General features: G+C 33.9%; 1 protein-coding gene across 1 annotated transcript; it reads left to right on the top strand.

Moving 5' to 3' along the window:
• The first annotated feature begins 1,584 nt into the window (after positions 1–1,584).
• Positions 1,585–8,513, top strand: LOC140147426 (uncharacterized). The gene is made up of 4 exons (XM_072169204.1): positions 1,585–1,635; positions 3,262–3,375; positions 5,409–5,486; positions 6,668–8,513. Exons 1-4 carry the CDS (start codon positions 1,585–1,587, stop codon positions 7,445–7,447), a joined length of 1,023 nt encoding a protein of 340 aa, XP_072025305.1. The 3' UTR covers positions 7,448–8,513.
• The last annotated feature ends 4,134 nt before the right edge of the window (positions 8,514–12,647 follow it).

The raw sequence follows: 12,647 nt of genomic DNA, 5'->3' as shown, positions 1-12,647 counted from the left end.
ACTTTCTCATAAAGAACTACAATTACTACCTAATAACATGCACTACTTTAATCATCTAATTATTTGGTTATTTTGTTATATTTGCTCGGTTGAAATATACAACTACCGCAAAAACGTGTTTTCGCGATGTCACCAGGAATTGACCCTGTTTTGTTGACATTTTTATTGTAACATAATATTTGCACGATCCAAAAAAAGAAATCGCAAGTCAACCTCTTCCACAGTTCTCCTCGTATCGTTGATCAAATATCTGTGCATGAAATAGCGATGAGGTGTGTATCATGTTGCAGCGATTTTTGTAATTGTATGTAATTTATGAATGAAAAGTGAGCCGATTGAGCTGGGTTATCGCAATGGCGATCTATGATGATATTTTCTATTTCTTGGATGGGATTTTTTCCGGGTCCAAGCATAGCATGCTGGACCCATTCAGGTTACATAATCTTACTTTTTCCGGGTCCAGTGAGTTCAAAAAGCGTCCTGGACGCGAAAACGCGATAAACTGTGAACCCTGGTGGGTTTGAAATTTTCATGTGACCACCCTATAGTATTATAAAGGTGGAAACATGAAAAATGCATTTATTATTGTATACCCAATTACCCACACAAAAAAACGTTTTAAAAAAGTTTTAAAATGTTATATTTTGGGTTTTGTTTTTTAATAATATTAAATGTCAGGTTATAAAAGGTCGTGAAAATGTTTTAAAGCGTTTTGTATGAAAATATACTACAACAATACTTTAAATGTTTTCAAAATGTCATTGTACAGTTGTAAAATAATAAATATTTTTGGCAAAGTTTTTTGGCCAAATCATGAAATATTTAGAAAATTTGCAGTACGTTATCATCAAATGTTTTTGAATGTCATGAATGTTATGTAAACGTTTATGTATCCTTTATATAACCCGACATTTAAACGTTTTCTGGCAACTTTTTCTAACCTTTTGCGAATGATGATGTCGAAAACGTTTTGTGTGTGCTGGGTGTACATTGCGTAGCAGACGACATCATTCAAGTTCAATACATTTATCGAAAAAGAATACCCTTGCAGCTCCTTGCACGTTGTTTTCCTTTTTGATGATTAACTAATACTAATTAACTAATACAATACTGGTAACAGATATAGAGTATTTATTGTTACTTTTACCGTATTTTCTCCCGATTTTCTCAAGACGTAAAATCTGCTGTCGTCCAAAACATTAAAAATCCAGCTGTTTGTTTTTCTTTGGACTTTTAATACTGTAAATACGCATGCGTGAGGTCTCAGCGCAGGTCAGTTTCTAAATATGGTATATTATTTTCCTTTTATGAATTCTGACCAGCCCACCGATGCATCGCGATGTTATGATTGGTCAATAGTGTCGAGTTAATTGATTGATGTAATGAATAATCATTAGCCAACTGACGACAGCGTTTATACTTCCGTAAACATTTCGACGTGGTCCATAGTTACGGCGCTAAATAGTGAAAGCTAAATATTGAAGCTGTTACTGTAATCCTGTTAACTGAACTATATAGTGATGTTGTAATATCAATTATATTTCTAAATAGTTTTCTTCATAATATTAGACCCTGTTGATCCATATGAAACGAGATATCCAGCGAGCCATGGCAGCAGACTCACAAGGAACCTGGGTAAGTTTGATAAAATATATTTCGTGGAAATGTCTGTCTCTATCAGCTCACACACACAGTGCATGGTGAGTGCTTTTGCCTTTGGTGGCATGTAGGGGTGTATGTACCAGGCCATGTGTACCGTATTCTACAATACTGTAAACATACAAATGAAATTTAATACCCGGAGGAGATGATTTTTCTAACTACCAGGAGGGCATAATAAATTTGCTGTTGAGACCAAGCTCAAATAATTTTGTAATGATGTTTTTGATTCATGGAAATGACAGAAAACATTAAAGTCATAATGTACGATCTTTTTTCAGAATTTACCTTTATTTTTTTCAAAACCGATTTTTTGGCATATTTGTAATACTTACACATGTTCTAACCTAAATCTATGAGCAAACTGTCAAATTCGTCCTATTTGTAGTAAAACGGGATGATTATCTGTTGGTCCGACATAAAGTCATAATTATTTTAGATTATGACTTTATGTCGGCCACGATCGCAAACCGTAGTCTCAGATAAAACTAGCTTGAGTTACGCTCCTCCACATGTGGAGGGAGCGTAACTCAAACTGACCGCGTAGGAGACTAACTCTGAGGCCGCACTCGCTGTCCTAATCCAAATATTGCGAGATGCTTCAGTGATATCGTTGAAGTTTATGATGTTGTTTCTTTGCAAATTTCCCAATGTTTTCAAGCGTCCAAATGTATTGGGAACTTTCATAATGATTGCATATTATCATTTTAGAAGAAAAAAGAAAAAAATCTAAAAATTTAAAAAGATCGTACATTAAGGCTTTAAATGGGCATTTCGTGATCCACAGCATCATCCCCCCACTTTTCTCAAAAAAAGTTGACATTTTTATATCACTGGAAACCTATGGCTACATAATGTTCATGTACAAAAAATTTCTTGCAGATTAATTTGTTTAGCAAAGATATCGCATATTGTCTATATGGAGCAGTGTAATACACATAATCATGCATAAATCGCAAACGCAGAATCGGAATCAAGTGAAAATTTGGGAATAAGCTTTTTTCCTGGATATATCTAATGAAAATGTCATAAAAAGGGGATGATAGGATCACGAAACACTCCTTTAACAGAAACTTTACTGAGTTCAAAATTAATGATCCAAGATCACTTTAAAAAATTTATGAGCTATCTGGTTTTTTTTAAACACCTTAAACCCCTGTATTAATAATGTTAACATAGTATTTGTGTTCTTAAATGATGTATGAATGATGGTATATTGTTTTGGTATTTATCATGGATTGCATGTATTTTATATTGATACTGTCATGTGTATTTTATCATATAATATGTTGATAAATAACTCAATAAAATCAATAACTTTATTCCCTAATTTTACTTCATGTATGAATGATGAATTCTATAGATTAGGCAGTCTGAATGATAATTTAAGGCTACAATGTATTGACTTGCAATACGTGTTACACCTCATATTTTAACATCAGAAGGGGCCGACTGAATATTCATCAACACTCAACTTGTCAAGAAAATGCCTTGCTCACATTTGACATTACACTAAAGCTATTACATGTATATAGCATGTTGCACACAGTTTATGCAATACTGTCAAGATCAACCATATATTTTTTTTTGTCTCTACAACAGTATCCTTCCAGCTTCCACGGCCATTTTCGGAGTAAACACAGGAATGACTTTGTCAATGAATACAGGCAACAAGCCAAGCCATCGCCTCCAGGAAAGTTTGTACGGCGTCTTACAGTAAGTCACATAAATGTATAAATATGTGTGTTTTCATCAGCGCCAATCCACAGCAATTTGGCTCAAGTACACCTAACTTTATGTGCCAACATATGGCAGCATACACCAGACACCCATTTGAAATCATCAATTTACTATAAGTCTTGAGGATTGCAATTTCCTGCAAAGCCCTTTTATAATGGTAGGCCTACTCATGATTCTGTAATAAAGCTGTAGAAATTCAGCAGCTGCAGTGCAGCATTGTCATAAAATAATGATCATATAACCATTATAAATAACGCACAAGTTTGATAAAAATTACAAATGATCTCAAATCAGCCAGTTTTGTTGTTGTTATTATTTTTTTACTATGCATCAGTATGATATCCTGTGATTGTTTCCAAAATACAATAAGTGCTTCACAACACCGAACTTAGTACTTCAGATAAAAAGTAAAGGACTTTGTAAACCCTTTGTTGAGTATAATAAAGTATATTACCTTATTGACATTCAGATATGGTGGAGTCATGTGGTGAAATATTATGTACTTTATTGATTCTGGCGTTACAGTAGTAACAAAAAGTTGAATTCAATTTATTTGTTAAGGGGGTACTACACCCCTGCCCAATTTTGTGCCTATTTTTGCATTTTTCTCAAAAATTATAAAGCATTGGTGACAAATAAGATATTTATAGGGGCAAGGACCACAACTACTGCACTGGAAATTTTATTTCAGCACAGACAACAGTTGTGGAGTTACAGTCAAAAATGAGGGAAAACCAATATTTGATCAATAAATCAATAACTACTTGCCTTGAGTTGCTGAATTTTCAGTGCTATAATATACATATCTTACTTGTCACCACTCACCAATGCGCTATAATATTTGAGAAAAATGCAAAAATAGGCACAAAATTGGCCAGGGGTGTAGTACTCCCTTAATTAAGTCAGAGAAGAGTAAGTTTCAAATTTTAGCAAGAAAATATATTCATTATCATGTTAAAAAGTTCATCTACTTGAAATGAGATATAAATGTGAGCAAGTAGGAAGTCAAACAATACCATCTAAATCATTTAGTTCAAAAGTATTTTTTCACAAAAAGTATACTTGTACAATAAATCTGTTGTCCTGTACCATAAGTACCGGTACATGGGAGCTGATTGCAATCAGAAAATATCCCCCACTGATGAGATTTTCATTTGATGTTGTTTGCATTCTCAAGTTAGACAAATAGTAGAGCAAATAATCTCTGATCAAACTGAACTACTGGTGAAATGATTTGTAGAGGAATGCTTTCTTGGCACAAATGTACCATACATTTGTTTATAGGCCTTCCTGTTCATTTGCTATTTACATTGTATTATTTATTTAGTTTAGACAGGTTAACTGTTAAAAAAAATAATACAATCATGTAATTTTCTAGGTATTACTTTTAAAACTAAAGTTACATGACTGTGTTCTTGTGAAGCATCTAGGTCTTACCAAAATGGTAATTTTGCTGAAATTTTTATGGTTTTGACTCACATTATCCTGTTTTGTCCTCATAAAACACCATTTTTTAATTTTAAAATGCCAAACCATGTTTTTGATAGGATTGAAATAATGAAAAGTGAAAAGAAAGAAACACAATAAAATGGTTACTCAGACTTTCAGTTGTGTTTGAAATAAATGTTGCTTATTTTAGTCTTATCACAACTTTCACACTATATATTTGTATGTCCAATAAAATATTCAATTTTAATAAAAAGCATAACAACACAGCACACACTAATTGCATGTCAGCTTGTTGTATTTTGTGGCTTTTATTTATGAATGTTTTTGCCCTCGATCTTTCATATTTAGATAATCTACTTTAAATAGGGTCAAAGTAGAGCAGAGAGAGACAACATGAATCACAAATATTGTAAATATTATTGATAACTGTCTACATTTGTAACAACAGAGTAATTATATCCCAGATAACTATCTGAAAACTAGATGGCTAGGAGGGGTACAGTAATATGTTGGGATTTGCACAATAATTGAATATTTGTTTTTCTTTCATCCTTCCAGAGTCGGCCTCTACACACACAGTTCTCTCTCACCATGACAACCGCTTCTCATTCCTCAACACAGTTACTTCCTTTCAGGATGTAAGTATACAGTAGTTATCTGTCACAACACTTGTTTATGCCGTAGGCAAGAACTCAAAATGAAAAAAATCCTTTGATATCTGACAAAGTGCGTCGGTAGATGCACCATTTGCTGTTGTCTTGTTACAGGTGCATCATATACAGCTAAGTGATGTAGAGACCTGTGGCATTTTCTGTCTTAAATTTGTTTATCTAAAATCAAAGTAGCTCACCTTATATGATTGGTCGCTAAGTCAGATTGTCCTGCCCACATGTTTATGCCCAAGGCGTGTAGTTACATAAGACAGCACCAGTAACTATAGTCTTGTTTAGTATACAGCTGCACAAGAATCACAATTTCAGTTAATGCTATGATACAATGGATTTTTGTCAAAGATAACAACCCATGTAGGACAGTAAAGGATTCACTGTCTCAATCTGAAATTTCTTCCTCAGATAGGGGAGCTATTAATGAAGTACCAAATTTAAGTTTAATTTGTCAAAAACTCACATTTTTGTAGGATAATATAATATATCAAAATACTGGTCTGGTTTGCCAACAAGACTTAAGATTAAGAAAACCATCCTAAAGCATACAATGATGAATGATGGTATATAGTTTCATTTCCTTATCCAGCATATGAAGTTAAAGATCAATCTTAGTTTTATATATGTGTATCTGTTGTGAAGACATCTGACAGTTGCTTTCTTTAATTTAAATAAAAAAATAAATAAATATTTAAAGCTTTTATGGTAAAAGAAAGTGCTGTTAGTTTGCAATGAGATAGTGGTACAAACAACAACATCAAATGTTAAATGAATATTAGACAATAAAACAAAACAAAAATAATTCAATTAAAATTTTGAACAAAGGGTCACTTCATAAGCTTTCATAACCCACCTTAACATTTCAATTTTTGAACTATTTATATCATAGTTTGACATTTGAAATTAGAAAGAAGTTAACTGAAAAGATATCAATAGTATATCACAATGACTACAAGGCTTCCTTAATGCTTTTGATACAGCTGTGCAGTTACATGTTTGCCGCCCTCCTTTTTTCAGAAAAACAGAACTTGCCTCAGATAGCACAATAATACTATTAATTGCTTACTCGAGAACAAATTTTTCAAATAATGTTTGGGGTATGAGCAACATTTCTAATTTTATATTTTCTGTTTCACCTTTTTTGTTTTTCACAGGGTCTTGGCAAGAAGAAGGTAGACAGCAACATCAAAAGCAAATTCATCCCAGATTTCATAGCATGGGTTCCGCACAAGAAAGAAATCAGTCAATCTGGTCCACTAGAATCCGTCTATAAAGATACCTTCAGAGAGTCTGAGTCCAGCAGAAATCCATATCCACAGATCCTAGTCAACACTATATCCAAACCAAAAGCTGTCATAGATATAGCCAATCTTACAACCACAAAATCTGTATATAGTGATCCTGTAAGTGTAGAGGATGCAACACACCCCATTACTACATATGAGTTTGCTCATAGTCACATGCAACCAAACAGAAATATCTTTACCAATATGAACACTGGACAAATAGAGTCTACTCCTCTCCCAATGCAGATAACACCTAACTACATCAACCCACAAGTGCCATCCATATATGACAGACCTAAAACAGCTCTTACTAGACTAAGAAGAGCACGTATATCTTCAGCCCCTAATATGCGTTCCAGTGTAGCAGCTTGTCTCAGATGGTATGATGCAGATGATCATAAAGAAGATGACAAGAGGCCAAAAACTGCAATAGGATGTTTCCCAGAACTTTCTGCTACTGGTGGTGATTCACAAATACTAACTATTCATGGTTCAAACACAGCTCCACCATTAAGTACCACTCATAACAATTATATGAAGACAAGTCGCATACCAGCCACTCAAGTAGTGCAAACAGACTTTAGTAACAATATGGCAAATTCACAGCCAATTGAGGCTTCTACATGTATGGCCATGGAAGAAGGATGAAAGCTATGAAATGTTTGTTTCATTGACCTATATTGTAGTGGGCAACATTTGTTCAGTCAGCTGTGTGTATACCTGACGTTGGTCTGTGTCAAAGAAGTATGCGTAACTGTGGAACCTGATCCAACCATGGAGTCCACGGTTGGAGATGGCTTCAAAAACCAGTGTCTTTGAGCCATAGAAGGGTATTACATTCCTCATTTTGTGATACAAAGACCTCCACAGTAAGTTCATTATGTACTTATTTGTGTGTTTTATGCCAGGGTTAGAATGTGGGTGTATTCACCCCTTGCATGGTTCTGCCATATTGGGTAGAGCCTCAAACTGGTAATAGGCATGAAAGAAAGAATTACGTCACTTTACACAATGTTATATGACTCGTTCATTTCCCATCCATGTATGCTGCCAGTTCGAGGCTCTACCTTCAAACTTTATGACCATTCAAGAAGTGAATGGAACCCCATGGTTATGTCATACATTTTGTACAAACTCTACACTTGGGAGGTCATACAAGATCGGATGTGCATATCTTAACAGGAAGTGATGGAAACTTGTTGGTAAAGTTAATGAGTATATTTGCCATCAAAGTGGTTATACAACTCCTTGGTTACTGGATCCTCCTATACCACAGACTTTGTGTTGTGATCCTGGGTTGTGATCATATGAATCATGTTCCAGGGCAACATAGATTGATCCAGTGAAATGGTGAGATGTTACATAACACTTTGACTGTGAATTACGTTTCACACATTAAATATGGATAATTTTTTAAACATGGTATTAATGCTTTGTTAAGGGCAGTGTAATGGGAGAGAACATGGACCTATTCGAGCATCATTATTTCTGAATTGTATGTCATAAGTATATAAAACTATACATTTTTGGTAAGGAAATGAGTCAAGGAATCCCATGGTGACGTCAGATTTGTTCAAAAATCTTGAGTTTTTGAAAAAATCACAAAAATTCACTTTTTTACCCCAATTTTTTTGTGACAACTTAGAAAAAAATCCGTTCGGAGTAAAAAAAATTCAGTTAGCTTTTCATAAAGAAGAGACATGAACTTAGGGAAGGTTTTTTATTTTTTGAAATTCGTCTCTTTTTTCGAAATGTGAAAAAAAGCAATTTTGTCACTCTATTAAGCTAAAAATTGCACAGAATGGTGTATATTTTTGTTTAAAACAAATATTTTGAAAAAATGAGAAAACCTTCCCTAGGCTTTGATGTCCTCTAAACGATAGTGCAAAAAGTTTACCTTTTGCTTGCATATTTTTCGAGTTATCTTGTCACAAAAATCGTGCAATATTGTCAAAAGTGAACTCTGAGAAATCGATGTTTTAGTAAAAAAAATGTCAAAATTATGCACAAAACGTCCTTATATTTTAAAACGGTAAGACTTTCACGCTTGTAAAAGCTGTATCGGGTGCATGGTCTAAATATGCATCTTTTTGCACCAATAAATCTATAATGTCTGCTTTCAGTGCGCCAAAATTCAAAATAATTAAAAAATCTAAGTGGCATTTTGACTGCAAATTTTTGTTTTGTTTACACCACATTTGCTGGCGTGAACAACAAACCGAATGCGCCTAGACTGCGTTGGACATACGCCAGCAGAGTTAAGCTACGTCACGCTAAGCGAATCGCTAGCAGTAATCAAAATATTTCGCATTCGCAAGATTCTGACTCATTATTTCCGCCAATTTACTAAGCTGTCTTGAGCCATGTGACTTTTTAGAGTTGAAAAGAGTGAAACAAATCAAGCAAAAATACGAGTAAATATTAGCAAGTTGTATTTTATCAGTTTCAAGTGAAACAATACATCTTAGTGTTGATAAATATCAAGAAATCTCAAATTCGGGCGTGAACGAATGTGTCTTCCATTACTCTGGCCTTAAAATGTATATTGTTGGTAAAATACTTATAACATCAAATATAACACAGCTGAACAAGTCTCCTGGAAACAAAATGTTTTATGAAGAACAAATTACCACAAAAAAATTGACAATACAAGTTGTTAGTTTGGCATATTTTATCATTTACAAAAATATTTAAATTTTGAAGCATTTTATTTTTTTAACAGAGTATTGTTCACACATTCAAAGCAACCTGAAGCAAGTAAAACCTGTAATCCTATTAACTCAATAATTTACACTGAAAAACGTTCCAAGAATATGTGAATTGTGAATTAATTGTTACTGATTTAATAGCTTGATTTCATTGATTGATAGTAATCATTTGTGGCCAATGCATACCTGCTTCAATAGTGGTTTGATAATAGGCTTCTAGATTTGGGTTTTTTCATGTAACTCATGTACATAGTTTTTGCAACTCATGTAAAATATATCAATGAACATTATGGCTGAATTATGTAAGATTTGATATTTGTATATTTTGGCAGTTTTACTTCCACACACATAATGTAATGAATCTTTGTCCAATGTAGCTATACATGTATGAAACAGTATGACTGTTATGCTCTGATCAGCTCGTAATAGGCAGGACATCGTGGATTGATAATGAATGGCGTACACCTTATAGCTGGGTGCAGCACCTAGTTGCATATGGCGTAACTGATGCATGTTTTTGTGAATTTACTGGGGGTGTAACTGGAGTTGGGACTTTATTGACTCTTTATAACAAAAACCGAATAATTCTCGCCTATAACGAGCTGATCAGTGTTAGTGAGAAATGGCATGGTGCTCATTGGGATTGTCTCTGACAGACTTGATTTGACTGTTCCCATGTAGTTAAAAACATTTGTATCCAAATGTAATTATGTGTAGTACTATTTGTATTTTTGAAGTAACAAGCAGATTTGCTTAATTAACAGAATCCATTTTTGGATGGCATAACATTTTATGGGTCTAAAAGTACATGTTACATACCAAGTTTTAATCACTTATGTGATTTGGATTTTTAATATGCGATGTGATCAAGCAAAATCAGTTGGATGTTGGAAATACTGTCTTGATTTTCAGATAATAGCCAAAAAAAGGAAATCATTTCTTTTGTTGCCTATTGTTTTGGAAACACTTCAACTGTTTATATCTTTGGAAATGTTCAATTTCAATGGGGTTTTCTGCAGAACGGTAGCTTTACAAATGACTGATGCAATCATATAGAAAACTGAAAATTAAATATGCCCAACTTCAGACTTGATTTTGCTTCATCACACAACACGTTTTCTTTATTCAAGCAATATTATCAGTCAAAACCTCTAGAAACTTCAAAGAAAAAACAACAATTGTTTGTATGTTTAAAATCAAAATGTTCCTGCTTTCATTTAGACTGAGCATTGTAAATGTAATATTTAAATCTCTCTCAATTCACCCATTGCATTAAGGTTCGGCCATATGCAAGGAGAGCCTCGATCTGGCAGCATGCATGAATGGGAATTGAACCAGTCATATAACATTTACATAATACTTCCTTTCATTACTATTGCCAGTTCGAGGCTGTCCCCACATATGGAGGAACCGCGTGCAATAGGCAAATTGGTTGATTTTGTCCACTCCACAGTGCCTCATTTACTTGTGTTAGGTCACTTTTACATGTTATAAAAGACAACATACCAAGATCTAGTATGGCCAACTAATGAAATACCATTGTCAGGTGAAGTGTAGCTTAATATATATCGGCATCCTGTTATTCTTCAATATGCTACAATGTGTATGAAGTCTGGAGGCAAATTCACAAGCCTTGATTGTAGATGGAGGCTGGTATTACCATATTGCTCATTGCAGTTTGACTGGCTCATCTGGGCTGACTCAATATTTATTAGGATTTGCTCCCTCACTTTTCTGTAAATCATGCTGTGGATTTGCTTCCAGGAATTCATCCATTTTGTCATGCATATTTTGTCCTACAGTAAGAATTTCAAATGAATGAACATTGCATGACAAATGCTGGCATTCCTGCCACCCCACATGGTGGTTACCCAGGGTGGTTACTGGGCGCAGCAAAAACATGCTTTTATGTGTGTGTCAAAATTCATTTGATATTTTACTGTAATTGTTTTTTGTTTTATGTTGTAAAATAATAAATGCACTTATGAATGGTACTACTATAAACCCAAATAAATAAAGACAAATTGTCACACTAAGATATTTCATGTGGTATTTTATTTGCAATTTATTACAGATGCAAGTCAAGGAAGGGCTAAGCTAACTGCATGGAATATCTGTGCGTTATTACCCATTAACAAAACATTTTATCATTTTGAATTAGGAAGTTACATTAGAGATGATTAGATTTGTTTTAAACAGTAGAGCAGGCAAGCATATTATATTGCACATGCTGCTTGTGCATATTACATTACATTAGGTTCCCCAAATTTTTTACATTTCCAAACAAAATTGCACCTTACACTACCAGATTCCGATTGTTGCCACCCCTTATATACACTGCTATTCAGCTACTTCACTGGCAAATACTTCACTGGCAATATACACATCATAATCACACACACTGGTACTGGATTGGAACTGCATTGGTACTCACAAAGTAGCTGGGCAGCAGTGGATTTCTGGGACCCGCAGCAATAGGATTCGATAGTATGTGTATGTGTGCATTGCATGTTGGCAAAATTGCTGGAATCTTGTGGCAGTGTGATGCCAGTGAATTTGGCTAATTTACCTTCATTCTGAACAGAAATACTTTCAAAAATACCAGAAAATCAGAATGTCTTTTTCATTAAATTTGCTATATTTTGGGGCACGTTTTTGGAATCCCAGCCACACATCCCAACCCAATCTAAAACCAAGAACCTCCCCAGGAATTGTTGTTACGACCCCAAAGCATTTTAATCAGTGTGTGGTATGCAATCTGAAAGGAATCTTGGACTCAATGCATCTTCTTAAGAATATATATATATTTTACATAGTTTGAGCAAATATGACTTGAAAAATATCAAAAACATTTAGAAAAATGAGATACTCTTTATTAATACAAGAAACAACAGCAATTTTAGTAGCAATGAATATTTGCAAAACTTACTTAGTTTACAGATGAAGTGTAATGCATACGTTAACATTTTGCACTTGATTGATATTTGAAAAGTTTAAGTTTCAGATTGAATTTGCATGTACACTTACAAATGTATTATTGCAGAATCAAACACTATTACTCAATTCATGTAGAAACCAAATTATATATTCAAACATCAGTTAATCATTATGTGTATACTGAATAAAATAATAAAAATAGA

This window comes from Amphiura filiformis, chromosome 3 (genome assembly GCF_039555335.1).
Source record: "Amphiura filiformis chromosome 3, Afil_fr2py, whole genome shotgun sequence".
NCBI lineage: Eukaryota > Metazoa > Echinodermata > Ophiuroidea > Amphilepidida > Amphiuridae > Amphiura > Amphiura filiformis.
This window is presented reverse-complemented; position numbering and strand designations above follow the sequence as displayed.